This window comes from Agelaius tricolor, unplaced genomic scaffold (genome assembly GCF_023055355.1).
Source record: "Agelaius tricolor isolate 1412-34295 unplaced genomic scaffold, bAgeTri1.0.p SCAF_36, whole genome shotgun sequence".
Taxonomy (NCBI): domain Eukaryota; kingdom Metazoa; phylum Chordata; class Aves; order Passeriformes; family Icteridae; genus Agelaius; species Agelaius tricolor.
In genome coordinates this window covers 415,338-441,674 of record NW_027269296.1, presented here as the reverse complement: position 1 = coordinate 441,674, position 26,337 = coordinate 415,338, and the positions used below count along the sequence as shown (strand labels likewise).

General features: G+C 57.6%; 3 protein-coding genes across 4 annotated transcripts; 2 read left to right on the top strand and 1 right to left on the bottom strand.

Annotated features, from left to right (window-relative positions):
* Positions 1 to 52: 52 nt before the first annotated feature.
* On the top strand, positions 53 to 8,146 carry NUDC (nuclear distribution C, dynein complex regulator). The gene is made up of 9 exons (XM_071453069.1): positions 53 to 212; positions 1,215 to 1,292; positions 3,169 to 3,393; positions 3,642 to 3,725; positions 4,105 to 4,218; positions 4,617 to 4,811; positions 5,361 to 5,444; positions 5,535 to 5,653; positions 7,296 to 8,146. Exons 1-9 carry the CDS (start codon positions 117 to 119, stop codon positions 7,345 to 7,347), a joined length of 1,047 nt encoding a protein of 348 aa, XP_071309170.1. The 5' UTR covers positions 53 to 116; the 3' UTR covers positions 7,348 to 8,146.
* A 2,984-nt stretch (positions 8,147 to 11,130) lies between these two features.
* KDF1 (keratinocyte differentiation factor 1) lies at positions 11,131 to 22,111 on the bottom strand. 2 transcript variants are annotated; one of them, XM_071453044.1, is made up of 5 exons: positions 19,196 to 22,111; positions 17,938 to 18,109; positions 14,850 to 15,972; positions 13,950 to 14,024; positions 11,131 to 13,353 (listed from the first exon to the last, which is right to left on the bottom strand). In XM_071453044.1, the coding sequence occupies exons 3-5, from the start codon at positions 15,952 to 15,954 to the stop codon at positions 13,271 to 13,273; spliced, it is 1,263 nt and encodes a 420-aa protein (XP_071309145.1). In that variant the 5' UTR covers positions 15,955 to 15,972; positions 17,938 to 18,109; positions 19,196 to 22,111; the 3' UTR covers positions 11,131 to 13,270. The 2 variants fall into 2 exon arrangements, with proteins under 2 accessions (XP_071309145.1, XP_071309144.1); XM_071453043.1 differs by having other exon boundaries at positions 17,938 to 22,111.
* On the top strand, positions 22,067 to 23,014 carry TRNP1 (TMF1 regulated nuclear protein 1). The gene has a single exon (XM_071453530.1). It carries the CDS (start codon positions 22,067 to 22,069, stop codon positions 22,832 to 22,834), a length of 768 nt encoding a protein of 255 aa, XP_071309631.1. The 3' UTR covers positions 22,835 to 23,014.
* The last annotated feature ends 3,323 nt before the right edge of the window (positions 23,015 to 26,337 follow it).

Here is a 26,337-nt window from a genome sequence, read left to right as displayed (position 1 = left end):
ATCAGCGAAGAGGGCGGTGCGGGGCCGCGCTGGGATTGGCGGGCGGGGAGGGCCTCGCGCTTCCGCCGGCGCCGGTTCCGGTTCCGGTGGCGGCCCGGTGCGGGAGCGGCAGCACGATGGGGCTGAGCGCGGAGGAGGCGGCGGAGCAGGAGGACCGCTTCGACGGGATGCTGCTCGCCATGGCCCAGCAGCACCAGGGCGGCGTGCGCGAGGTAGCGCCGCCGGCAGCGGGCGCGGGGAGGGCGGGGCAGGAGTGGAGGAGTGAGCGGGGAGCGCGGGGAGCGGCCCGGCCTCCTCGGGCCCCGCCCCGGCACGTGGAGCAGGGGCCGCACGTGCGCCACTCCCGGAGCGGCGATAACGGTCGGCCCCTCTCGTTAATTAGTGCGGTGTGAATGAGGCGCCCTCGGCCCGGCATCACAGCCTGGCCCCGGTGCCCCGAGAGGGCCCCGGGTGCGCGGCAGTGCCGGTGATAGGCAAAGCACCACAGGGCAGCATCGAGCTGCCCCGTTCACCTTCCCAGCCCAACCCCGCGAGGCCTGGCCGTGATCGTGGGATCCCCCCGTGCTCGGGATCTGCTCACCCACCCCGGTCCTACCGGCTGCGGGCTCCGGGATCCCGGCACTGACCGGCAGCAGGGCTGGAGGGTGTGGGAACATCGCACCCACATCCCACTCAGAAATAATTCATAAAAATGCCCCTCGTGTGGCAAAACCTCAGAGTGAAACCCGTATGGGACAGGATTCCTGGGAAATAAAGATCAGCCAAGCTCAAGGAGAATCTGGGATTCCAGAGGGGATTTGGAGGTGCTATGTCATGCATCAGTGGTCCCTGGCGGCTGTAAAAATAAGGAGTTTGCATGCTTTTAGGTGGGCAAAGAAGCCAAACATTACATATATATATATATATATATATATATGGGATATGTATGCATGTACAAATCCACTCCTGCCTGGGATAACAGCCTGGGGCATGGGAGCAGGAGCTGGGAATAAGCTGCTGCCTTCAAGCAAAGCACCCCAAGCCCTCTGTGCAGGAATCCAGGCTGGATGTGCACAGCTGAGTGTTCTGGAGGCAGCACTCACGGGGCTGATTCCAGGGCACTGCTGGCACAGCCACAGATAGGGAGGACAAAGGATAAAGGCTGCTCCAGGGACACGAGGTGCCTCTCAGTGACCTGGGCTCACTGCTCCCTCTCTCTCCACCCTGTTCCCCAGCTCGTGAACACCTTCTTCAGCTTCCTGAGGAGGAAGACAGATTTCTTCACCGGGGGAGAGGACGGAGTAGCAGAGAAGGTAAAAAAATAAACTTGCAGGCCTTTAGCTCTTCTCCCTTCCATCCCTTCCACCAGCAGCTCCCGAGGGAAGGAGACCCAGAGCTGCCCCTGTCAGGTGAGGGATACCCAATTCCCATCTGGGATGGTACCTCAGTGCAGGTTTCTTGCCAGGCTCTGGCCAAAGGCTAGTTTGGAGAGTAAACCTGCCAGACACACTGATTTAGCAGTGACACAGCAGGTGATAACCCCCGTTACCTTGTTTGCTCAGCCAGGAAAAACACAAAGTCCAGGGCTCTGCACATGCAGCTGCCCCTTGGCCGGGCTGGGCAGCCTGGACAGAGCATCCCCTCTCCTGCAGGGAACCCTTGCTGGAGCTGGAGGGGTTTAAGGTCCTTCCAACCCAAAACATCCTATGATTCTCTGAAAGAAAGAAAGAAAGGTGAACCCCACTGTCATTTTTTATGGAATAGAGAGCAGATCTCCCCTGTTCCTGGAGGCTGTGTGATCCCACCTGAGTGGCAGCTCGGAGGTGCCTGGCTGCTGTCCAGTGGCAGTGGTGGCATCTGTCACAGTGCTTTATGGCCTCCTGGAAAAGTGCTCTGCCACCACAGGAACACAACAAACAGGGAAGGAGCTGCTTCCCCAGCCCTGCTGAGCCCTTGGCATGAAGGAGAAAGGAGAGGGTGGGAAGGTCCCTGCATGTTTGGGGGTTGTTTCAGCAGGCTCATGGTGTGGGCAGTGACAGGGACAGGCTCAGGCACTGAAGGTGGTTTCCTCACCTGGGCTGGGACATCCTGGGGGATGCACATCTTGCATTCTGTACTCCAGGACACGCTGGGGCCGAGCTGTGTAAACAATCCTTGCTCCTAAAGCCAAGCAGAAACACTCAGTGCTTGCTTACAAACTGCAATTTACTCAGAAAAGGTTCTGGATTTCTCCCCCACCCCGAAACTCCTGGGATATATAAATATATAAATAAATGTTGCCCCTGTGATTCCTGTCTGAGGATGTGTCCCTGTTGTTTTCTGGGGCAGACCTCAGCTCACCTACGTGCTGCTGTGCACAGCAGCCCTGGCCTTATCGAGCCTGGGGCAGTGCTCTGGCTCCCTGCCTGTGTACTCAGCTTTCCCTGAGCACGAGGCCCTTGGCAGCCCAGACCTTGGGACTGACTCCCAGAGCCACAAGAACCTTCAGAGACCTGGGAGCAGGGCTGAAACAAAGGGTGTATGGAGGAACTCACCCCTCCGTGTAAAAATAAGTGTTTCAAGCATTTCTCCTCCAAATCGTGGCACTGAGGCTCCATCTGGAGAAAAGCCCACAGAAAGGTCAGAAGTAGGTAAAGAAGCTGGATCTGGTGTGTCCAGCTGTCCTGGAGGTATGGAGTAGCTTCAGGTGGCTGGATTAGGCATCAGCTCGTCCTGCTGGAATTGGACAAAGGACAAAATTAGTGGAGGATTTTATTTCACTGTTATCTCCTGGAAACATACTCCCTGCGTGACTAGGACGGACTACATTTCAATATTTCAAATTTTCCCCTTTTCCTCCCTTTTCACTTCCTCCTCTGCTTTTTGAATTGAAAAATCTCTAGATTTCCAATCCAAAAAACTGAAGGAAGATGAAGGGAAGATTCCCAACATCTGTGTGACTCAGCAGATGTTCTTGTGCTCCTCGGGAGACTGAGCGGGGTGGTTCAGGTGTGAAGCGGGCGGTGTTTGACCCTGTGTGGTGGTTCAGGTGTAGCAGGGGTGGTGTTTGACCCTGTGTGGTGGTTCAGGTGTAGCAGGGGTGGTGTTTGACCCTGTGTGGTGGTTCAGGTGTAGCAGGGGCGGTGTTTGACCCTGTGTGGTTCAGCTGTAGCAGGGGTGGTGTTTGACCCCCTGTGCCCCTGTCCCCAGCTGATCACAGAGGCCTTCAGCCACCACAACAAGCTGGCTCAGAAGGAGCGCCGGGAGAAGAAGGCGCGGCAGGAGGCCGAGCGGCGCGAGAAGGCCGAGCGCGCTGCCCGCCTGGCCAGGGACAGGGACAGGGCCAGGGCCAGGGAGTGCCCGCAGCCCGGCGAGCCGCGCATCAAGGAGCTCACTGACGAGGAGGCGGAGAGGCTGCAGCTGGAAATCAACCAGGTGAGAGCCCAGCAGGTGCCTGCAGGGGCAGCTTTGTGCGCCCCGTGGCTGCGAGGGGCTAGAGCGGCCCAGGCTTGCTCTTCCCCTTGGCAGTACCTCTTTGCTGTAACTCTTCAAGGGCTGAAAATTCCCTGTTTTCAAAGTGGAGCTGGAGCTGAAAGGCTGAGGCCATCTAGTGCCAGCTTGGGAGGTGGCACAAAGTGCCAGCTCTTGGTTGAGCGTGTTCCCGCTTTTCTCTTTTCAAACAGAAGAAAGAGGCACAAGGGCAGGGTAACAGTGTCCCAGTGAAGCCCTCGGAGGAGGAAGGTGAATCTTCAGATTCCAATAAACAGGTAAAACTTGTCTGGAAATACTTTAGATGCATAAAATGGTTTGGGTTGGAAGGGTTGAAAGCTCATCCCGTTCCGCCCTCTGCCATGACACCTTCCACTACACCAGGTTGCTCCAAGCCCTGTCCAAAATACACACTTTGAAAATACAAATTAGAAAATCTGGCTTTAAAAATGCACAGTTAATTCCTAAATGTGCCAGTACAGACGGCTTATTGGGGTTTTTTTTGTAGTCATGTTTTACCAGAACCAGGTATTAATTATGGAGCTAAATTTAAGGGGATTAAAATACAAACAACTGACCCGCAATTCTTATAAAACTGAAGAGCTGTTGTTGCAGTGGAAACTGGAAAAGCTTCTTTCTTTATCTTGGATTGCTTAGGGAACAGATGATGAAGAGGAAGATGAGAAGGATAAAGGAAAACTTAAGCCCAACTCTGGCAATGGAGCTGACCTTCCAAATTACAGATGGACACAGACTCTCTCAGAATTGGATGTAAGTAGTGCTTTATGACCAGGATCTGAGGAATCTGAGACAGGGAATAAGAGCAGGTGCTGGTAAGAGGTGAAGCCATTTCCCTGTGTTCCAGTTGCCTCTGGAAGTTTGCTGGAAACAGCAATGTTTCAATAGCTGGCAGAGAGCTTGGTAACTCAGTAAAATTCCCAGGAGCTGTAGTTTTCCAACTTTTGGTCTTGTTTTAACCAGGCATCAAAATCTGCTTCCTTTTTCATGGTCCTTTCCTTTCACCTCCTGCTCTCTCAGTACCTCAAGGAAGAGTCCCTGCTCTGCCTGGCTCTGGTGAAACCAAGGCAGGAAGGCTTGGAGCAGCAGCATGGGAGGGTGAGGAGGACTTTCCCTGCCCAGCTGCTCAGATCTGCTCCTTTTTGCTGCAGCTGGCTGTGCCCTTCAAGGTGAGCTTCAGGCTGAAGGGCAAGGACGTGGTGGTCGATATCCAGCGCCGCCGCCTCAAGGTCGGCCTCAAGGGCCACCCTCCTGTCATTGATGGGGAGCTCTTCAACGAGGTCAAGGTGGAGGAGAGCTCCTGGCTCATCGAGGATGGCAAAACAGTCACTGTGCACCTGGAGAAGGTACAGCAGGAGGGGCTGGGCAGGGGTCAGGCTTGGCCCTCAGCCTCTTCTGGGCCTCAGCTGAAACAGAGCCCCTGTGCTTGTCCTGGGCACACTGTCAGTGGGGTATTTAAGTTCCTCCATCTTCAGCCTAATTTTATGCTATTCCAGGATACCCAGTGTAATTCTCAGCAGTTCAGGAAAAGCTGGAAGGAAATCAGTCATTTTAATGTTGTCCTTTAGCATGTTTTGACATCTGTTAGTGACATGAAAATCCAGGGGCAGACCTCCTTGTGTCCCCTCTGGGCCTCTCCAGGAGGTTTCTTGTAATCCCATTTATGTCGTGCCAAATGGGACATCTGACATTCTCTCAGATCTCCCAGCTGTGAAAATTTAGGCTGCCTAAAGTAATTTGAAACAAAAGTACCCTTTATCTATGTTCAGATTTTACTGATATTTAGAAAACTGTCAAATAAAGTTTGATTCCATTTTTTTTTCCTGTGACTGAGGCTTAAAAACCCTAGAACAAGTCCAAGAAGGATAAACTGGTTTTGCTTCTTCATCCTCTAGATCAACAAAATGGAATGGTGGAACAAACTGGTGTCCACAGACCCAGAAATCAACACCAAGAAAATCAATCCAGAGAACTCAAAGGTAAGAATTGTTCTGTTTTATGGGGCAGAGCCTGCTCAGGAGTTACCTCAGCTGAGCCCAGAGTTGTTCCAATCTGGATCTTGCTTTCAGCTGTCAGACCTGGACAGCGAAACTCGCAGCATGGTGGAGAAGATGATGTATGACCAACGACAGAAGTCCATGGGCCTGCCCACCTCTGATGAGCAGAAGAAGCAGGATATTTTGAAAAAGTGGGTGCAGCTCATTCCTTTGCTTGGCTTTGCCTTCCTCTCTGGCACAAATAAGGGAACAGCAGCTTGGCCTTCAGTCCTAGCCATGCTCACCTCTGCACATCTCTGTATCGTTGGCCAGCCACCAACAGTAGTGTCTGTAAGAGCCTGTGGGGGTAGAAAGCCCAGTGGGGAAATCTGGGAATAGCCTAGCTCTGGAATTGTCCTAATCTGCTGATTTCAAGTCCAGAAGGCACGTTTAGAACTGGAGGTGCCATCTCTGCTGAACTTTGACATGGTCTTGATTGGTGTCTAATCTCCCTCGGTAGCCAGCTAATCACCCCTCCCTCTTGCCTCCAGACAGTTGTCCCCAAGCCACTTTTATGACTTTATTGCCTTGTTTGGCATAAATGCACTGTGGCAGGGAAATGATTCCTGGAGCTCACAAGGCCATCTGGGAAGGTGTGGAGGCAATTCTGGGTCACACAGCTTCTTCAGCAAGTGCAGCCCCACACCTTATCTCTGGGTGAAGGATTGCTGGGGCTGACCTGACTCCTTGCCTCCCTTGGCTTCATCTCTCGTGCCAGAAGCTTCTCTGTGGAGCTGAGTGGGGTGTGAGCAGAGCAGGGACCAGGCTGCCCTGGTGTCAGTGGGATGGGAAGCACCCTCTGCTCCTGGGAGGGCACATGCAGGACACCTCGCTGGCAGGGCCTCCTGTTTGGTGCTCTGGAAGCTGGCAGAGGATGGAGAGGAAGTTTAGACTTTGTCCAGGGCAAAGGGGACTCAGTGACACCCATGAGGGTGCTGCTGTCTGCCAGGGGAGCTGTCCTGGCTGCCAAACAAGGACAGGATCCTCACAGCACAGATGGCCCTGGAAGGGGAAACGCTGTGGGGGCATTCCAGGGAAGCCCTGAGGTGGGAACACAGAGGAGACCAAGCTGCCCTGACTTGCAGAGTGTGTGAAGCCTCCACAGGTCTGTGATGTGTTGTGTCCCTTGGGGAGCGGAGCAGAGCAGCCTCTGTGTGCACTGGGCACTCCTGGGCACAGAGCACTGCCCTCACAACTTCCTGAGTGGCAACCTGAGCCCAAATAGCCCTGGAAGGTGTCCCTGTCTATGGCAGGGGGTTGGGACAAGATGATCTTTAAAGTCTCTTCCAACCCACAGTGATTCCCTCTGCTGGGACTGCAGTACATTTGAAATCAGATTTCAGCTGCTGTGAAACCAGATACCTCTGGTCATGTCCTCCCTGAGATTTTACTGTCAGAGCACTGGGGATATTCCCCATATTCCAGTAAAGCTGCCAGCCCTAATCTGCCTTCACCATCTCCCCTGTGCCCTACAATCTGTGGTGGCTGCTACGTGTGCAGCCCAGAGGCAGCAGTGAGGGTGAGTGTCTGATCATTAACAGCTCCCGTGTGCCTGGGCTTGCTGACCTGGCAGGCTGGCAGAAATGCTGCTCCCACTGACCCAAGGAAAAGGTGTTTGTAGGGAAAGTCCAGGGAATGTGTCCCAGGGAGCTCAGCAGAACCCTTCCTGCTGTGGAGGGCGTGGGGTTGCAGCAGAACTCATGAGTGCAGGAAGCAGGAACCCTTCCCTCCCCAAACAGAGCTCTTTGGCTCCTGCTGACTCACCCAAACTCTTGTCTTTGTTTTTCCTTGCAGGTTCATGGAACAGCATCCAGAAATGGACTTTTCAAAGGCTAAATTCAACTGAGCTGTCCCCCTTCCCCCCCTCTTTCAGTCAGCCCCTTGAATGGGGCAGGAAATGTATGGTTGGATATTCCTCACCTTGGGCAAGTTAAACTTCAGCATCCCCCACCCACGCTTGCTGTGGAGGGCCCTGCTCAGCCACCCTGGGAGCAGAGGCAGGGCCCCAGAGCAGCTCCAGACAGAGCCATCGGCCACAATTCCCAAAGGCAGTGAGGAGAGGAGGAGGGCTTAGAGCAAAAAGGGTGTTAGGGCTGAGAGAGCCAGACCTGAGAGGTTTTGAGATAAATCCTTGAGGTATTGCTTCGCTTCCCTGGGCTGCTCCGAGCTGCTCGTCCGCTCTTTGCCACTGGCACAGGTACTCTGAGTTCTGCTCCCTCCTGCTCTCCTGTGAAAACAAGGGTCAGTTTGTTTTGCAAAATAAATCTTTTCCTGCCTTCTTGGGAAGGGAGAACAGCAGTTGGAAAGCACAGCTATTGCAGTGGAGACAGACCCTGCTTCTCCTTGCTGCTGCTCCTGTTTGTGCCACGAGTGGGACAGCTGGAGCACTCCGGGCTCCCAGCAGATGGAGGGTCAGGCTGCTGTCCTGGAGCAAGGAGAGGCTGGGGACTCTGTGGCTGTGGGTGGGAGGACGTGGGGGGCGTTGGGGATGCTGTTGTTGCTGGGAGTGTCTCCTGCCTCTTCCCCAAGAGCCTCCCTCCCCTCTGGCCTTGCGCTGTGCGAGCTCCTGCTGACGAGTGGCATCACTCTGCATGTTCTGTCTTTGTTGAAACTGCAGTGCAACATAAAGGAAAACAAGTGGAATATCCCAGGCAGAGCGTGTGGTTTCTCTGGCAGAGGGGATCAGGGATCCAGGCTGGGAGGGAGAAGGGAGGGGTGCCGGGGGTGCTGTGCCCGTGCTCTCTGCAGCTGCCTGTGAATCCCTCTCGTGCTCCCAGCTCTGGACTGATGGTCTCTCCCTCCCTCAGGAGGTGGCAGTGGGAGCTGTGTTTTGCTCAGGAGTGCTGCTGAGCCCCATTCCAGCTCAAACCCCGGGGTGGCTGCTCCAGGCTCTGCTCTCCACAGAGCAGCACACGACCACACCAGGAAGCCACCCTTGGCCCAGGTCTCCTCCATGCCCAGCTAACAAGGAGAGTGTCAGGAAATCCTGGGCTCTATCCCAAACCCCTGCTGCTGTGGCTCTTCCCTCTGCCTCCCACAAACATTTCCACCTCCTGCCCAAGGGATGGGCACAAAGGGCTGAAAATCCTGTTTGGGCAAAGTCCAGCCTGGCACAGCTCCTGGCGTGGTGGGGTTGTTTTCTGAGCAGCAGAACACTGTTTGCATGAAGTCTCTCATTTTACAGACTCTTGGGGTTAAAAAGCAGCTCCCTCCCAGCAGAGCAGTGACCTTGAGGGTGAGCAAGGACCCAGATTGGGGCAGCTGCCTCTGCCTGTTTGTCTTACAGATCACCTACACCCACTTGCCTTCCCTCTACACCCACCTGCCTGTCTGTACTTTGGCCTTGATAAAAGAGCAGCCTCTGTTTTCATAAAAAAAGCTGAACTCTGCTGGATTTGAAGGTTTTAGCCCCAGAATGAGCTACCTGCCCGGTTTGTGGGACAGGGGAGCTGGGAGGGCTGAGCTGCTCTGGGTGTGGATGAGCTTCTCCCTGTTCTCAGCTCTGTGGGTGAACCCCAGGGAAGCTGGGGGGAGGTTTTGGGAGGAAGGAAGGTCAGTGGGAGAATGGGGCCAGCCCTGGTGCCCTGACCCTGCAGGAGGTGAATGCCCGGGCCGTGTTTGTGAACGTGGCTGATCCCAGAGCTGCCCCTGGACTTTGGCCCCTCGGCAGCGGAACAGAAGGTGTTTCACTGCCGGCCTTGTCCTCTGCAAACAGCCCCGGCCACCACTGTCCCCAGCCAGAGCGAGCTGGGAGCACCCTTGTGCTTCCCAAGGCAGCTTCCCCTGGGATAAACCCTGCTGGGTCTGAGCAGCTGCTCAGGGCTTGAGGAATGCAAAGCCCCACCTCAGTCTGAGTCCCTGGAGACCTCGGAGCGTGGCCCTGTCCTGTGCCCATGGCAGGGAAATGCTGGGCAGCACCAGGGAAATGCTGGGCAGCACCAGGATCCACACTGTGCACACACCTTGAGTGGCACCTGAGCCCCAGCAGAGCAGGAAGGGCAGTGCTGGACAGGGACAGCTCACCGAGGTCCCTCTGGCTCCCCATACCTGTGCCAGCTCACCTGGAGCAGCCGTTCAGGTGCTGCCACCAGCTGGAGGGCAGAGCCTGGAGCTCCTCACCTGCCCAGGGCTCCTCCTCACCTGTAAAAGAAGCAAGGCCTTTGCAGGCACAACAGGCTCTGCTTAGCTTTTATTAATGAATATTGCAGCTCAGAGCATTTGGGAAATATCCCAGACTCCAGGACTGCTTTGGGAAGAGCAATGGAACAGCAAAAGCCTGAGGAAGGGAACAGGAACAGCGAGTATTGGATGTTACCGTGTTGTTTTAGGAGGAGCCTCAGCTGCTCTGTTACTGCAAGGGCCAGGCTGTGAGGAATTATAGTCCATCCATCTGCTTCCTAATGTCTAAGTCACACTGAAATAAATAATTCAGCAGCTCAGGGTGGGGATGGGCAGAGGAATTTCTTCACCACTCCTGCAGCCATTCCCTGCAGAGCTCCTGAGCTGCCCTCACCTGATGCCAGGGGACCCTGGGCAGGGGCACAGCTCGGGCTGGGCAGGACAGGGATCCCTCTGAGGGCACAGCACAGCAAGCACCCACAAAGTGGGAGTGTCTGGAGACTCCTGGCACAACCAAGCCCAATAAAACCAAACAATGTCTTCAGGAAAAGCCAGGTGCTGAGTCAGGTTCCCAGAAGGAAGCACCTGAGTGAGAGAACACCTCCACAGTTGTGTGGCCAGGTAAAGGCTCTTGTGTTTGTGAGGTCTCCACTTGGGCAACGCAGTCAGCTCACTCAGCAGAACACTCAACACATGCTCAGAGCAAAACCCACTCCAGCAAGAGCCAGGACAGCCCCATCCACAGCAAACGACTTCCTGCAGACAAAAACCCCATGGACTCATCCCATGTGTGGGTGTGAGCCAGGACACCCAGGCCCAGGCAGCAGCAAACTGGGAAGCTGCTGAACAAACTGGGCTGATAGACCCCACCCAGCTGGTCCGAGGGCTCCAGACACAAAAACATCCCCAGAGACCCTGCCCAGCCAAGAGAAGGCAGCATTTACCTGTTCCTGGCTCTGAAATCCTCCCAGGAAACACATCCTGGTCCTGTGCACCAGCAGGAAACCCCAGGGCTCCTGCCCAGCCCCTGCCCAGAGGGTGAGGGAAGGTCAGCGGCCAGGAACGGAGCCCTGCAGGTTATCCTGGGGTTTGCACTGAAATTGGGAAGTGCAGAACTGGTCCTCCAAGTCCCAGGTCAGAGGCTGGGCCACCCTCCATCCCTGAGCTGATCCTGTGGAGCAAACCCCACATCTGCTGCCACGAGCTGGTGACATCACAGGGACAACCTGGGAATTCTCCCCCCAGGCTCAGCTTTTCCAGAGCTCAGTTCCAGCATCACACCCTGGAAGGCCCAGGTTTCCCTGCAGGACAACAAACACTTCCCCAGAGGCTCCTTCATTTGGATCCAGACACCAGCCTGGCAGTCAGGATCCCCCTGGAGCCACCAAATGGATGAAAATGTCCTTGTGCACCTGGGACTGCAGGAATCAGCCACCCCCTGGGCAACCCCCACCCCAGGATCCCCAAGCTGATGAGAACAGGAATGTAAAAGCCACAGCACAGCAAAGAGCACAACTTTTACTTTATAAAAAAGACCAAACCAGAACATTTAAGGCCAATGAGTGCAATAGAACCTCCCATAAGACACCACAGGTGAACCAGCTTCAGGGACCATCGGGTTGACAGTCTTCCTCTCGGTGAGTTTTTGGGGGCCTGGGTTTTTTTGGCTAGTTTAACCCCCACATGCTCACTCTTCACACCCAGCCTAGCCACTAAAATGTGTATCTGCTCTGTAGCAGTGACTGCAGCTCTCTGCAAGCCCAGCTCACCCCTTGTCTCCAGCACAGCCCACAGAGCTGTGTCAGTGTGACCCACGTGAACCTCAGCACACAGCTCTGAGGAAACTTGTCCAAATAACAATGTACAAACCCAGGAGAAGCAGAAGCCAAGCAGGTCCCTCAGGACAGGCAGCATTTGGAGGGAGGTGACCTCACACAGCTCCCCTGGGAGTCCCAGCCTGGCCTTGCTTCAAGTCTTTCCCTTGTATAAACTCGATTTCTCATCAACCAACAGCTTTGAACACAAAGCAGGGAGGGGAAGCCAAATCCAAGGCTCAGTCCCTTCCCTTCGTCTTTGAAATATCTCTGTCAGTGCCTCCAGGTGTGGTCTCAGTAATGCCCCTGATTCCTGGAAGCACACTCTGAAAACAGCCAGTGGTTTACAGAAACAGGCTCTAACAGGGACTGGAACTGTCCATTTCAAAGGGTTTTGGCCTTTCAGAGAAGCCTGAGAGCTCGTGAGAGGAATTAAATCCTTCCTCCCTGCCCAAACCTCTGAAGAGCAATCACAAGCTATAAAATAAAGGCACATTTCAACTAAGGCACATTTCAGTTCAATTAAGGCACATTTCAGTCCAACTGAAGCACATTCCAGTCCATCTAAGGCACAAAACCATGGTCCACACCGAAGCCCAGGGCCTATTTGGGCTTCCCTCTCCCCAAAATCCAGTGGGTGTGTTTATCCTATGGCTGGTGAATTAAATGAAGCATTTTCTGTTAATGTCCAAGGGCACCCAAAGCTCCAAACAAGTCCCATGGCTCGACATGTTTACTTTGTGATAAACAACCAAGTGGCAACACCACAGATGCAGCTTCCTCCTGCTGCAGCCCTGCAGGTCAGCTGGCACTGAGCCCTGGGGACAGCAGTGCCCATCTCCTGCCTGCAAAGGGAAGGACAAGGTGCTGAGTGCCCACAGGGAGAGGCAGGGGCCAGCAGTGCCTCACAAACCCTCTGCTGATACTCTCAGGAGCCTTTCCTTTCCAGGCAAACCAAGGGATTGGAAGGGATTTTTAGCAGAACAGTCAAAGAGCCCAGTTCTGAGCCACAAGAAGTCAGGAGTGGAGTGTTCCCCTCACCTGCCACAATCCTGCTCCAGGCTCTCCCAGGGAAGCACGGACAGAGGGGTGTGAGAGCTGCTGGCAGGCAGGCAGTGTGTGCTCCTGGAGTGCAGCAGAGCTGATCCCCACGGTCTGCTCGTGCAGGGGCAGCCAGCAGCCACCCCAGCACTGGCCCTGAATCAGGGGATGAGCCAAGAGGCCACAGATTGAATGAACCCCATGAAGCTGAACCTTCTCCTCAGGCAGCAGCAGGTGACACCAAGGCTCAGCAGGGAAAGGCAGATCTGGAAACACCATGGGTGGAAGACTTTGGGTTGGTGGGACCAATACAGGCACTTTAAATAGAGATTTGGGTCCCTGCAGAGCAGGATCTCAGCCTGCACCTCAACATCAGCACCAGCACAGAGACACCACAGTTATTCCCTATCCAAGTTCACTCAGGCAATGCAGGAAGCAGAACTGTACAACAGGTCCTCAAAGCAGGGAAAGGGCTGAGCCACTGAGGCTGCTGGAGCTAAATGTGATTTACAGGAATCACAGAGGCACAAGTTCTCTGCTACTTCCTTGTCCATCTTCTCCTCCCTGGGCACACATTCCACCTCCAAGTTCATTAGCTCCGCAGTTTGCTTCCTTGATTGTCCATAAAACCCAAAATATCCAGTGAAGTTCAGACAGCAGGAGAATCTGGCTTCAATAAGGATCAGGGAAGACTGGGGAAAAAAAAATTAAACTTGGCACAACACACTCCACATGGAAGGAGGAGGATTGTGACTGCAGCAAAGGCCTGGAATGCCTCCCTGCTGCTCGGGTCCTTTAACAGTACACCTGGAGCAGAGGGGCCCCGGAGGAGTCAGTCTCTGTGTCCTGGAAAGAGGAATCTCTGCTGGTTGGAGAGCCTTGGGGAGGAGAGAGAAGAGAACAGACAGTGCCATTAGCCCAGGGGAAGCACAGCAGCCTGGCACTGGGGAAGCAGCTGCCACAAAAGGCTTTGTGTACCATGAGGGAGGAGAAAGCCACACAAAGCCATGGCAGGAACAGCCCTGCCTGCATTGCAGCCATCTCCCAGGACAGAGCTGCTGTGCAGGAGGAAACTTGTCTTGTAGCCCTGGGCTGCTCTCTGGGAGGATAGAGCTCGGGGCAGCCTTGCCTGCTTCCCTTTTGCACAGTTCCTTTTGTTCCCAGTCTCACCCAGCTGTGACCTCTGGCAGTCACACCCCAAATACAGCCCCAAACTTTGTCAGGGTACAGAGAGACTGAAATCTCTCAGGACGGGTCCTGTGCAAGGACAGGGAATGTGCCACACTTGGATTTCCCCTTTTCAGAAAGATCCACCAACCCAGGGAGGGTCCAAGCTCCATCGCCCCCAAAGCCCAGGAGAACCGAGGGAAGCCTGAGGAGCAGGGTCAGCTCAGGCTGTGTGGAGGGTGAGGACGTGGCCAGGGTGGGCTCAGGGCTCTCCTCTGCAGCCAGGCCCAGCCAGGGTGTGCGTTACCTGCGCTGCTGTGCCGCCTCATGTTCCTGGCCAGCACATCCGCCGGGGTCTCCTCCGAGATCTGCACGGCCAGCTCTGCAATGCAAACCAAGAGGGCCTGAGACAGGGAAGGAGGATGGAAAGGATGACTCAGCACTAAGGATCCTGTCAGGGAACACCCTCAGGGAACAGCACAGGCACAGTCTGATTCTTCCCATTGCTTCTGCCATCGTCCGGACAGTCTGAGCTGTGTCCTCAAATCCCAGGAGCAGCCTCTCTGCTAATCTGGGAAGCACAACACCCACACTGTTTCCTCTGGGACTTCTGGATATCTCCTTGCTCCCACACTCAGCTTTTCAAGGTTCTTCTACAACAAACTGTTATAGCCTGCTCTGGAGCTCAGACACTTGAGGCTGCTCCCAGAAGGAGGAAGAAGCAGAAGCTCTGGTGCTGTGGAACAGCCCTTCCCTCCTCTTGGCAGGAATATTCACTGTGTGGAGGAGGTCTGGGCTCTGAGGACACACTGTCACAGAGTCTAAGGGTGGCATGAGCCAGGCAGCACATGGGAAAGAGCCAGCTGAGTAACTGGACATCCTCGGGCATGAGCAGCTCGTCTGGTCCTACTAGTTCAGTTTGACTCACTGTTTTTCTGCCTCCCTCAGATGAGCACAGGCAGAAGCAGCAGCAGCAGCACAAACCCAGCTATTGCTCAGCACAAACCTCATGGGCAGGGAAAGACAGGCTCAAGAAAGCCACAGCACAGGGAGGAGGGTGAGAAGCAGAGCTCTGCACTCACACACCCCAGCAGAAGGTGCCCACTGGGGACAGAGCAGCCTCCAGCCCCGCTCCAGCGCCACAGCTCGGTGGCTTTGGTGGCACAGCCCCCCTGCAGCACCCAGGGACCCCCGGCACCCCCCGTACCGTCCTGGCTGAGGACCATGGACTCCAGCATGGTCTCGTTGCCGCTGTCGGGCGCGGTGCCGCGGCCGGACGGGTCCTGGTGGCCCTGGCTGGCCGGGCTGCAGATGTGGGGCCGCACGCGGCTCTTGCGGGTGCTGATGCGGATGATGCCCCGCACCAGCCGGCACTCGGCGTCCTGCTCGTCCAGGTTGTAGTCCTGAGTGATGCTGTTGATGAGGTCCGAGATCTTGTTGGTCTTCTCCAGGAAGACGGTGTCCGAGGTGCACTTGGCCAGCTCGTCAATCTGGTGGACGCTGAAGAGCTCCGTGAGCTTCTTGAAGATCAGGACGTCGATCTGCCTGCTGGACATGGAGCCGTTCAGCTCGCTGATGTCCACGTCGGACTCGTGGAAGGAATAATATTCCTCTGAGCTCCGGTGGCTGCTGGGGAGCGCTGGCTTTTCTATGCTGTTCCTGAAGGGCTTCTCCAGCAGCTCCTTGCAGCAGGAATCAGATTCCACGTGGTGGTTGGTGTTCCTGTTTGGATAGACAGGGATGCCCTTCAGCTTCACGTCTGGGTAACTGAAACTGCTGCCCATGATGGACTTCTTGATCTGGTTCCCGTTCTTCTCAGCAGGAGAGGTGTTGGTAGGGCTGTTTGGCAGCCGCCCATTGTAGTCTCCATTCTTCCCATCATCTGTGGAGGTCTCAGCGGGCCCTGGGTAGGGAACACAGACACTGCAGTCCTGGAAGCAGCCCCCACACGTCACTATGCAACAGAAAACAGCCTTGTACGTGTTCCAGGCCTGAGACAGGGAGGAGCAGCAGAAGCCCTGGTTCTGGGGAGCCTCTGCTGTCCCAGAGATGAAGGTGATGGTCTCCGCCTCCCGGCCGTTGGGGTCCTTGAGCTCGGCCTTGCGCCCTTTCCTGTCCCGCATCTGCTGCGCTCGGCCACGGCTCGCTTTGATCTCGGAGCCACTGAGCACCTCCAGGCTGACATCCGTGTCCCTGCTGTCCCTGCTGTCCCTGGCTGCCCGGGCCCGCAGGGGCACGGCCTCCGGGCAGGGCTGCTCCCTCTGCCGGGCGCTGCTCAGCTCGGGGGGCAGGCGGCTCCTCCGGCCCAGCATGGCTCGGCACTCGGGCACCTGCAGGACAGGGGGGAAATCAGAGCAACCCAGCACCACCAGCCAACCTCAGCGAGCTGTCCGTCAGCACAGAGGGATCTGGCAGCCAGAGGCTCCCAAAGCCAACGATTTACAGGAATATTTTGTGTCAGGACTCATGCTGCTCTCACTCAGGGCCCGCGTTCCAGGGCTCTCCCACCACCTAAGCCTTGCTGCTTCCTTTGGGTCAATGCTCTCCTCAGAAGAGAGATGCTTTAAAAGGGCTATTTTCAGACATCAAAATCCCTGTAACCTTCAGAAGAGTTTCCTCCACGCAGCTGGAAGAGTCATCGGCTCCAGAGCAATGAAGGAGCAGCACAGCTGGAGGTGGAGCCACTGACAGGCTCCAAAGGGAAAGTATCTTTTTTTAAACAACTTCCCTTTGTCTTGCATTCCTCAGGATTAGGCTGGGCCCTGACAGCACTTATCCATTTCAAAACACATCGTGCCCAGGAGGAGATGACAAGCAATCCATCATTATGCAAGCTGCCAATTCCAACTCCACGTTATTTGTTGCTATTTCAATTTAGAGGATTTAGCAATGACAGCATTACCAACACTAATGATTTTTGCCAGTCATGCTAAGGTCGGGCGATGTCAAAGACTTCCCTATGAAAACCCAACGTCTTCATCTGGATTAAGGAAAAGACCTTGTCAACAAGTTGGTCTCTATTAAAGGTCTCAAATCACCCCTCATGGGAACAAAACCTTTACAAACCCTAGAGAAACAGAAGCTCCAGAGCAGACCGTGCTCAGCTGTGCCAGCACAGCTCCTGCAGGTCTGCAGGCAGGAGGAACTGTTTTTACAGTGAGCCTGTCACGTTCTCTCTGCACAGAGCCAACCTTCACACTCTGGCACGTTCATTCTCCCTGGTTTTAATCTTTTTATTATTAAAGCTCAGCACGGGGCGATGTGAGGAAAGTCAGGTCAGGGCTGTCACTCTCCACTTCTGCTGTGCCTTTATCCCAGGCTGTGGTGGGTCCTGGAATTCTCCATGGTTTCCAGGCTTCTTGGCTAATGCTGCTTGCACCTCCAAGAGATCCTTTCAAACACTAATTAGGGTAATTAATAAGCAGTGAGAGCCCAGCCATAGTGTAAGCGTTGTAGGGCTGTCCTTGTTGTTTTACTGTAGACTTTCTATAGGGCACCTCAAGCATGAATAAATAAATCTGTCAGACCTTGTTAGAGCACTGCCTCTTTCTCCCTGGTTTTTAAACCCAGAGTCACATTTTCCCCACAAAGAAACAGGCCCAGACTGAAAGCCAGGCAGTTACAGCACACCACTGCTTTCCAGGAATATTTTGGCTCTGTTACCCTGTGAAAATTCATCCCAGGAGCTCCCTTTGCACATTCCTGGGCAATATGCAAAATAAAAAGCCCCAGATGCTCCAATTTCAGTGCCGAGCAGGCAGAGCTCCCTCACCTCAGCATCACTGCAGAGTTTTGATTGCTTTCACTTCAGAACAAGTCAGGGGTTATTCCCCTCAACTTCCTCATTTCTGTAATGCAGTTCAGAATTTTAAAACAGACTGAAAAAACCATGAAGTGAAATGAAAACATCTGAGCTGAACTGGGAACTGCTCACTGGGATGTTTCTTCTCATTCCAAGGCCTCTCTGAGAGACCCAACATCTGCACTGCACAGCAACACTCCTTTATGTAACAACAGACAATATTCTGAGATTTCAGAGCATCTGGGACAGAGACAGGAGCATTATCTCAGCTCTAAGGAGGAGACCTGCAGGCACAGGTGTCAGAGACAGCTGTGGGCTCACCCATTCCCATCACAGCCCACACCTCTGGGACCTCTGGACCACTGGAAAAGTTCCTGAGGAGCACAGACAGGACACAGATCCAGCAGCTCCCCCAGCACAGGAACGGGCTGGACCAAAACCCCCAGCCACAAATAAATGCTCAGACCACAATCCACATCCAAGTGTTACTCACACGATGGCTGGGAGCTTCCTCTGCTCTCACACAGGCACTGGGAGTGACTGCAGGTCCCTCTAGAGAGCCTCAGCATCTGCTCCAGAGGAGCCAGGAAGGGTCCACAGGGGGTTTGCAGCACTCAGAGTTAGCCAGGGTCTAAGATCTTCATTGTTCAGAGGGAGGGATTTCCCTGGAAAGTTTTAAAAAAGCTCAGTTAAGTTGTGAATCTCCTGAACAATGTCACATCCATCTGACAATAACCATGCTGCCAGTGTTGCTAAATTCAGGAGACAGGATTCACACACTGATGCAGCTTCTCTGAACTCTGTGGAAGCATCCACAGCTGGGAAATGTCCTAAGGAGCCTTGCCAGTCACCTGTTAAGCTCCTTCTCTGCACTGCTCTGCTGGCAGCAGGAGGGATGGAGATGCTGACCCAGGGTAAATGTGGATGCAGCATCGTCCCTGTGCATCCCTGGGGACCCAGCATCCCTCTGGCAGCTCTCTGGGATATCAACAACCTGCCCGAGGAACTGCCTCGTGCCAAACCCTCCCCGGTGCCCCTGGCCCAAAACACCCACCCCGTTCCCAGCTGACAGCCAGGGCTCCACCACGGGGCAGGCAAACAACGTTTGACCCTTTTCCCTCCCAAACGAAAGGGAAGGAAAAGGGGAGACCCACCTGGGCACCATAGGGAGCTCCCTCTGCCTACCTTGGCCCCCAGCATGAGCTCCAGGCGGGGGATTTGGGGAGAGGAGACGCCGGCAGCAGGAGCAGCAGGAACAGCCCCATCCCCGCCTGCCCTGCTCTGCACCAGCTCCCAGCGCGCCCCCCGCTCCGTTTTCCAGCCCTGGGAATCAGAGCCGGTCCCAAACCCCCCGGGAGAGCTCCGACCGCCCCCAGCCTCCCCAGGGCCAGCGGGAGGGGCCAGCGGGAGCGGCCGGTGGCGGTGGGGGCTGCCCGCACCGGGGCCCCCTGCGCCGGGGGCAGCCCGGGGGCCGAGGGGAGCCCGGTGTGGGGTGACGGACGAGCCCTCCCTCCCTGCCTCCCTCCTTCCCTCCCTCCTTCCCTGCCTGCCTCTCTCCCTGCCGGTCGCGGCCTGCGGCTGCCCCCGGGCCGGGCCGGGAAGCGCCGGGCGGCGGCGGCGGCGGGGTGGGGTCGGGCCGGGCCCGGGGTTGATGCCGGGGCTGGGGCCCGGTTTGTGCCCGGGGCCGGGCTGGGGTCGGGCCGGGCCGGGGTCGGTGCCGTGCGGGGCCGGGCCGGGCCGGGTCTCGTTACCTGCGAGCCGGGAGCGCGTCCGGCCCCGCCTCACCTGGGCCAGGTGCGCCACGTGACCCGGACGGGCCGCGCCGAGGGACAGCAGAGCGCGGCGGGCGAAGCTGCTCCGGGGTCGGGCACGAACCCAAGCAAACCGGGAACAAAGCCGGTACAAAGCCGGGCACAAACCCGGTATAAACTCGGGTACAAACCCGGCAAAAGACCGGGCACAAACCCAGAACAAACCCCACTACAAACCTGGGCACAAACCCCGGCACAAACCCAGGTACAAACCTGGCACAAACCCCAGTACAAACCCCGGCCCCCAAAGGTGCGTGCCCCAAAGCCCCGCGGTGCCAGGGTCCGGTGCCGGGGATCCCTGCCGGCCCGATCGCCTCCCCGAGTGTTCCCACCCCCGAGGATCCCTGTCCCGAGGTGTCCCTATCCCAAAGAGCTGGTGATTCACTCCTGGGGTCGGATCCTGCCCCGGAGGTTCGGAGGGCAGCAGGCAGGGAGCCCAGTGGAATGGCAGCGGGGCACTGAGTCTGCTGCTGGATTCCAAAAGGATGGTGGGACAGGGAGCTGGGTCAGCCCAGGAGTCTTGGGGCTTAAACCTGAAATCCTGATGCACGATTCCTTCCCTAAACCTGCCAGGATGAAAGAGCAGCGCCCGAGTCCCTCCTGCCCTGGTAACTGGGACACCCAGGAAAAAAACCTGGGGAGCGGCTGAGAGGGAGGGCACCGACGTTAATTATTGCTGCCTGTAACGAGGCTTGGCTTTTCTGGAGCACATCCCAGCGCGGGGCTCTGCGGGGTCTGGAGATGAGGCCGCTGCTCATCCCTCGGCTCCGTCCTCCTGCATCCCTAATCCCCGTGTCCCGGGGCAATGCCGGGGGCTGCGCTGGCTGCAGGACGCAGGGCGGGGTCGTGTCCTGGTGTCTGTCCCGGTGTCCGTCCCAGTGTCCCATCCCAGTGTCCCGTTCTGGTGTCTGTCCCGGTGTCCTGTCCCGGTGTCCCGTCCCCGTGTCCCTTCCTGCTGTCCCGTCTCGGTGTCCCATCCCGGTGTCCTCTCCCGGTGTCCCATCCCAGTGCCTCGGCAGAGCAGCGCTGTCAGGGAAGGGAGAACGAAGGGAGAACAAAGCTCCCACCGGGTTTTTGTATCACCGAGGTTTATTCTGAGCGTTGCTAATTGCAGCCTCCTCGGCTAAATGATTAATAGCTCACCAGCCCGAGCAGGAATCCTGCAGTGCCGGAGGGGTTTGGGGACTCGGGCTGTGCCTGGCCTCAGGGCAGGGACATTTCTTGTCTTTTTCTGCGATTTGCCTTTCCCGGCCCCTGTCTGCTCGCTGCTGGGATGCGCTGGGCCAGCCTGGAGACAAAAAGGCTGCTCTGGGGGCTCAGCCTCACTGCCCGGTGTCCCCAGCTCACCTCCTGGACCTCATGTCCAGGCACAGTTGCTGCCCCTTTCCGTGTCCTTCTCTCAGCCTGGAGCAGGGCCTGGAGCTGGGAAGGCGTCGAGCAGCGCAGACGTGGGGGGTGGCCCAAAAAAGCGATTATTTCTGAGCAGGCAGTGACGGAGCAGGCGCCTCCTGAGCTCCCTCCAACCTCTGCCATTCCAGGCTTTCATTCTGGGGAATGCGGGAAGCTCAGGGCAGGACCCACCCCGGCCCTTTCCCCTCTTGGGGGGACCCTTGAGGGTCCAGTTCCACCAGATCAGAGAAAAAAAAATGAGACAGGAGGACGCTCTCTTGGTTTTAATTCCTGCGTGTCCCCACAGTTTTTTGGGCACCCCTCAACTTCCACACCCCATTTCGAGCAGCATTTCTATCGGATAGATGAAGGCTCAGCCCAGCCTCCGGCCTCCCCCCAGCCCGGAGAGCCGGATGGGGCAGGATCCGACCCCTGAGGAGCTCGGGGGGCGCTGGGGCCGTGCTCCGAGGCGGGCGGGGGATGCGGCGGCAGCCGGGGGTTGGGATGGGACGGGATGGGGTGGGATGGGACGGGGTGGGATGGGACGGGCCGGCCGCGGGGGCCGAGCAGTGACGCAGCAGCAGCCGCTGACGCTGCTCCGGTGCCTGGCAGACGTGTGGCAGCCTGGCAGGAGCAGGAGTGTGATGCAAAGCACAAGAGATGAGGTTTTTATTCCTCCTAAGGTAAAGAAAGCAAAAATGTCACCAGCCCCGTGGGCGACAACCACTGAAGGCCTGGATGTGGTTCTGCCTGAAACAGATTTAGGCTCGGTTTTGTTTTTGGCTTAGGCTTTTATTCCACTCTGGGGGTGGGATGAAACCTTGACACCTGGTTTCTGTCATCTCTGCTGCTCCGATGTGAGGCCCACGCAGCCACACGCAGATGCAGCCGCCGCGGATGACGTTCCAACAGGAGGAACCCCAAAATCCAGCTCTGGGGGGAGCGAGGTGGCAGTGGCACCTCCTGCTGCAGCCCCCTGCCCCGCCAGCCCACTCCCAGCTTTATTAACACCGTGTAAACGACGATGACGGTGGCAGCGACCTTGCTGTGACAGCCGCACATCCAAGGACACGCCGGTGCCCGGGACAGCCCGGTCCAGCCCCTCCCAGAGCCCCAGTGCCCCCGCGGTGCCCTTCTCAGCTCTCCCACCGGCCCCAGCTCCGCATTTCCCTCCAAGGGAGGGCACTTTTCCAGCTCCGGTAACGCCTCCGGCCCGGTGCCGTACCGAGCTGTACCGAGCCCGGTGCCCGGGACTGGTACCGAGCCCAGACCCCTGACGGTGCCATACCGGGCCAGGCCTGTACCGTACCGAGCCCGGGACCCATCAATGCCGGCACCGCTGCCGTGCCGAGCCCGGTGTAGCACCGAGTCCATAGCGGTCCGGTACCGGTGCCGGTGCCGCGCCGAGCCCGGGGCCCATCGATGCCGGCACCGGTGCCGTACCGAGCCCGGTGTAGCACCGAGCCCGTAGCGATCCCGCCCCGGAGCCGCGCCGAGCCCGGTGCCGGTGCAGCGCCTGCCGGTACCGAGCCCCGGGCTGCGCCGTGCCGGTCCGGGCTCGCGTGTCCCCCACCCCCTTCCCCCGTGCCGGTGCGGAGCCCGTGCCGGAGCCGCCCCCGCCGGGGCCGAGCCGCCGCCGCCGGCGCCGCCCCCGGGCTATATATCCCCGCCGCATCCTCCGCCGCCGCTCCCGCTCCCATGGCTGCAGCGGCGGCGGTACCGGCACCTCCGAGCCCCTCCGGCGGCGACGCGCAGCGCCCGTCCCGCGGCGGCCCCGGCGGCGGCGGCGGCAGCGACGGCAAGAGCGGCGGCCCGGGCGCGGTGGAGCTGGCGGCGGCGCGGCGGCGGCTGGTGGCGGCCGAGGGGCGGCGGCGGGCGGCGGCCGAGCTGGAGGGGCGGGTGCGGCAGGTGCACTGCGCGCTGCTGCACGCCGAGCTGCGCCTGGCCGCCCGCGCCGAGACCCTGGGCCGCCTCGGGGCCGGCGTGGCCCAGGCGCAGCTCGCCCTGGCCGCGCAGAGCCAGCGGCTGCAGAAGGGGCTGCGCCGCCGCCCGCGGCCCCGGCCCGGAGCGCTGCTCGCCGCCGCCCGCGCCCTCCGCAGCTGCGTGCCCTGGGCCCCCGCACGGAGCCGCGGGGCCGCCGCCGGCACCCCCGTGCGCCGCCTGCCCGCCGCCAGCCGCGGCTCCGCCTAGCGCGGCCCAGGGGCTGCGGGGCGGCCGGGGACCGGCGGGGGTCGGGGGGTCGGTGGGTGGGGACACGGGGGGCTCTGGAAGTGGGGGACGCCTTGGTGGGTGTGGGGGATCCCGCAGGATCTGGGGGAGCCCGTGGTGGGGGGATCCGGTCCTTCAGAGGGTTTTGGGAAGGGTAAATGGTGGGGATGCGGGAGGTTTGGGGAGCTAGGGGGGGTTTGGGGTGGTTGAGGGGGTTTGATCCGTGGGGAGCCAGGGGGTTTGGGGGCTCTGAAAGTGGAGGGACACCTTGTTGGGCTCACTGGAGGAACTGTGGGAGCCAGGGCTGTGGGGGGGTCCAGTAGGGGCTGGGGTCCTTCAGGGAGTCCTGGGGAATCTGGTGGGCTTGGGAGACCTGGGGTCGGGGGCACCTTGGTGAGTGTGAGGGGCCTCGGGGACCCTGCAGGATCTGGGGGACCCACCTGGTGTGGGGCAACCCAGTGGGGTCTGGGGTCCTTCAGAGGAGTCTGATGGGTTTGGAACTGGTGGGTTTGGGGGTTACAGTTGAATTCTGCAGAGTGTGAAGGGTCCAGGGGACCCTGTGGGGTGGGGGAACCCAGCAGGGTCTGGGGAATCCGATGGGCTGGAACCCAATGGATTTGGGGGTCCCAGAGGGATCCTGCAGGGTGGGGGAGGTCTGAGAGGTCCACTGGGATGGGACCCAGTGGGCTGGAAGGGCTTAAGCATCCTTGAGGGTGCCAGGGAGATCCTGCAGGGTCCTGGGGACTCTGTGGGGTGGGGGTACCCAGCAGGGTCTGGGGACCCCAACAGTGGCCCAAGGGGTCTGATGGGGGGAGACTCTGGGGTATTTGGGGTTCCATAGGGGACCTTGTGGTATTAGGGCACTCCAGGGGACCCAGCAGGGTCTGGGGACCTTGGGGTGCCCTGAGGGGTTTGGTGGGGAGAGCACCCCTGAGGGCTGTGGTGCTCGAAGGACCCTGCAGGGTCAGGGTCCGGGGTGTGCAGTGGGGGGACAGACGGGGGGCACACAATGAGGCTGGGGGACCCAGCAGGTTCTGGGAACCTCCCTGGGACCGGGAGAGCCCTCAGAGTCTGGGGTCCCTGGAGGATCTTGCCAGGTTTGGGGGTGTTCATAGAGGAATCTGCTGCCAGCACCCCCAGCCCGGTCTGGGCCGCCTCTCCCCTGAAGGCAGCAGGTTCTGGGGCAGGGTCCCTTCCCCGCCTGAGCCCCGCGGCCCCCGGGAGGGGACCCCAGCCCCTGGGACACTGCTGGGACTGTGACTCACACGGGGCACAGCCCTGGCGTGGCCCCTGCGAGCCTCGGCGGAGAGCGGAGCGGGCTCGGGGCCACCGCACCCGCAGCACCCCGGGCAGCGCTCGGGCTCCAGCCCGGACGGGACAGAGCGGGACGGGAGCGGGGCTCGGGCTCCGCTGGCACCGTCCAGCCCAGCGAGCGAGTCTGGGACTGCTCCGTGACCGATCAAACTACGCGGGGACACTGAAGGCTCCCGGCGCTTCCAGCAGCGTCCTTGGGGACACCCAAAGTCACCCGGGGGCTGAGCCGGTCACTGCGGGCTGGCAGGAAGGCACGAGGAGGCGGAGATGGGCTCGGGGTGAAGGATCCCGGTCCGGGATGAAGGATCTGTGTCCGGGATGAAGGATCTCTGTCCGAGATGAAGGATTCTCTCTGGGATGAAGGATCTGTGTCCGGGATGAAGGATCTGTGTCCGGGATGAAGGATCTCCCCCGGGATGAAGGATCTCCCCCGGGATGAAGGATCTGTGTCCGGGATGAAGGATCTCCCCCGGGATGAAGGATCTCCCCCGGGATGAAGGATTCTCTCTGGGATGAAGGATCTCCCCCGGGATGAAGGATTTCTCTCCGGACTGAAAGCCTGTGCAGGGCCCTGGTGCCGCTGTCCCACAGCCCTGAGCCGGCCTCAGGACGGACGCTCGGTCCGGATGGGATCAGCCGCTCCCGCCGGGAATTGCGGAGGCTCGGCTGGCCCCGCTCCTCCTCCTCCTCCGCGCCCCGCCGCCCCCGGTGACCGTCCCGCACCGAGCCAGCAGCTCCGCTCCGCCGCTCCGAGCTTCCGCAGTGGCGCTCCCCAGCAGCTGCATGAACCCCCCGGAAAACCTAAGTCCCTCCGCTATTTATTTATTTCAATCTAAAATACCAAAACACTGGGTTTGGGCTGGGGTGGGGGGTGGGAGAGTTCACTAACCCCCTGCTATTTATTTATTTATTTATTTATTTATTTATGTATTTAAAGTTAAAAAACCAAACCCTGGGTTTGGGCTGGGGTGGGGGGAAGAGTTCACTAACCCCCTGCTATTTATTTATTTATTTAATTAATTAAATTTTAAAATTCAAATCCCGGGTTTGGGCTGGGGTGGGGGCATTTCACTGACCTCCAGCTATTTATTTATTTATTTATTTATTTAAATTTAGAACCCAGACCCCGGGTTTGGGCTGGGGGGGGTGGGGGGGGGGGGTTTCACTGACGCCCTGCTATTAATTAATTAAATATTTAGTTTACTTATTTAAATTGAAACCCCAGACCGCGGGTTTGGGCTGGGGTGGGGGTTTCACTGACGCCCGAATGTGCCGCCCTCCGCTGGTGTGACAGCAGGTCTGTTGTGTAACCCTGGCTGCGCTGCCCGCACCGTGCTGCCCGTGCTCTGGAATAAACTTTGATATATATTTTATTCATGACGTGCAGTGTCCTCAAGTGCTGGTTGAAATATAACCGGGAGGGTGATTAGAATGGGGATTAGCAAATAAGCCCTGGTAATGGCATGTAATTAATACCAGAGTGGATTTCTCTGATTATCAACCTCTTCCCTCCTCTGAGTGTGTGGGGAGATGGGGAAGAATATGTTCAGAATTCCTGCAGCAGGACATCACTGCTATATACATAAATATATCTTTGTCTATGCCTTCAGACATGGTCTGTCCTGAAAAACTCACATAAGGTGACAACAAGGCAAACTTGGGTGACAAACAAGGCACAGCTTGCACATAAATATCTGCAGAAAATAGGTGGCAGGGAAATACCCAAGCTCCCATCCTGCCTTTGCAGCCCCACACTCAGGAGCTCTGCCTTTCCCCTTTAATCCCAGGGTTTGAACAGCTCCTGGTTTTGTGCTGCCCAGCGCAGAGCTGTGAATGCTCTGACACCTCTGGTGCTCCCCAGCTCCTGCCCTTTCCCTCCCCAGGGCCAGGGAGATTTTCCTGTGTGTAATCCCAGCTGGAAGGTGATTCCCAGAGCCCAGAGCACAGTTTGCTGCTAAGAGCAGCTTAGGGGTCTCAGCCAGGAGAAGAGACACATTATCTCTCCTGGCTTTCAATTAATAGTATGGAATGCACAGCTTGGCCTTAAATCCCTTGATTTTTTTTTCCCTTTCTGTGGTGATTATTTGCAAATCAGCTTTTGACCTGATTAGAGTGGAACCGACTTAGAGGAAATGCAGGAAAAGACCTTAAATGTATAATAAATCAACTCC

Excerpts from the sequence above, each read along its gene's own strand:
- TRNP1 (XM_071453530.1), top strand. The coding sequence starts at position 22,067 with ATGCCGGCACCGGTGCCGTACCGAGCCCGGTGTAGCACCGAGCCCGTA.
- KDF1 (XM_071453043.1), bottom strand. The coding sequence starts at position 15,954 with ATGCTGGGCCGGAGGAGCCGCCTGCCCCCCGAGCTGAGCAGCGCCCGG. Across the intron at positions 14,025-14,849 it reads CATGGTCCTCAGCCAGGACG|AGCTGGCCGTGCAGATCTCG; the intron begins GTACGGGGGGTG and ends TTTGCATTGCAG. Across the intron at positions 13,354-13,949 it reads GAGGCGGCACAGCAGCGCAG|GCTCTCCAACCAGCAGAGAT; the intron begins GTAACGCACACC and ends CTCCTCCCCAAG.
- NUDC (XM_071453069.1), top strand. The coding sequence starts at position 117 with ATGGGGCTGAGCGCGGAGGAGGCGGCGGAGCAGGAGGACCGCTTCGAC. Across the intron at positions 3,394-3,641 it reads TGCAGCTGGAAATCAACCAG|AAGAAAGAGGCACAAGGGCA; the intron begins GTGAGAGCCCAG and ends CTTTTCAAACAG. Across the intron at positions 4,812-5,360 it reads TCACTGTGCACCTGGAGAAG|ATCAACAAAATGGAATGGTG; the intron begins GTACAGCAGGAG and ends TTCATCCTCTAG.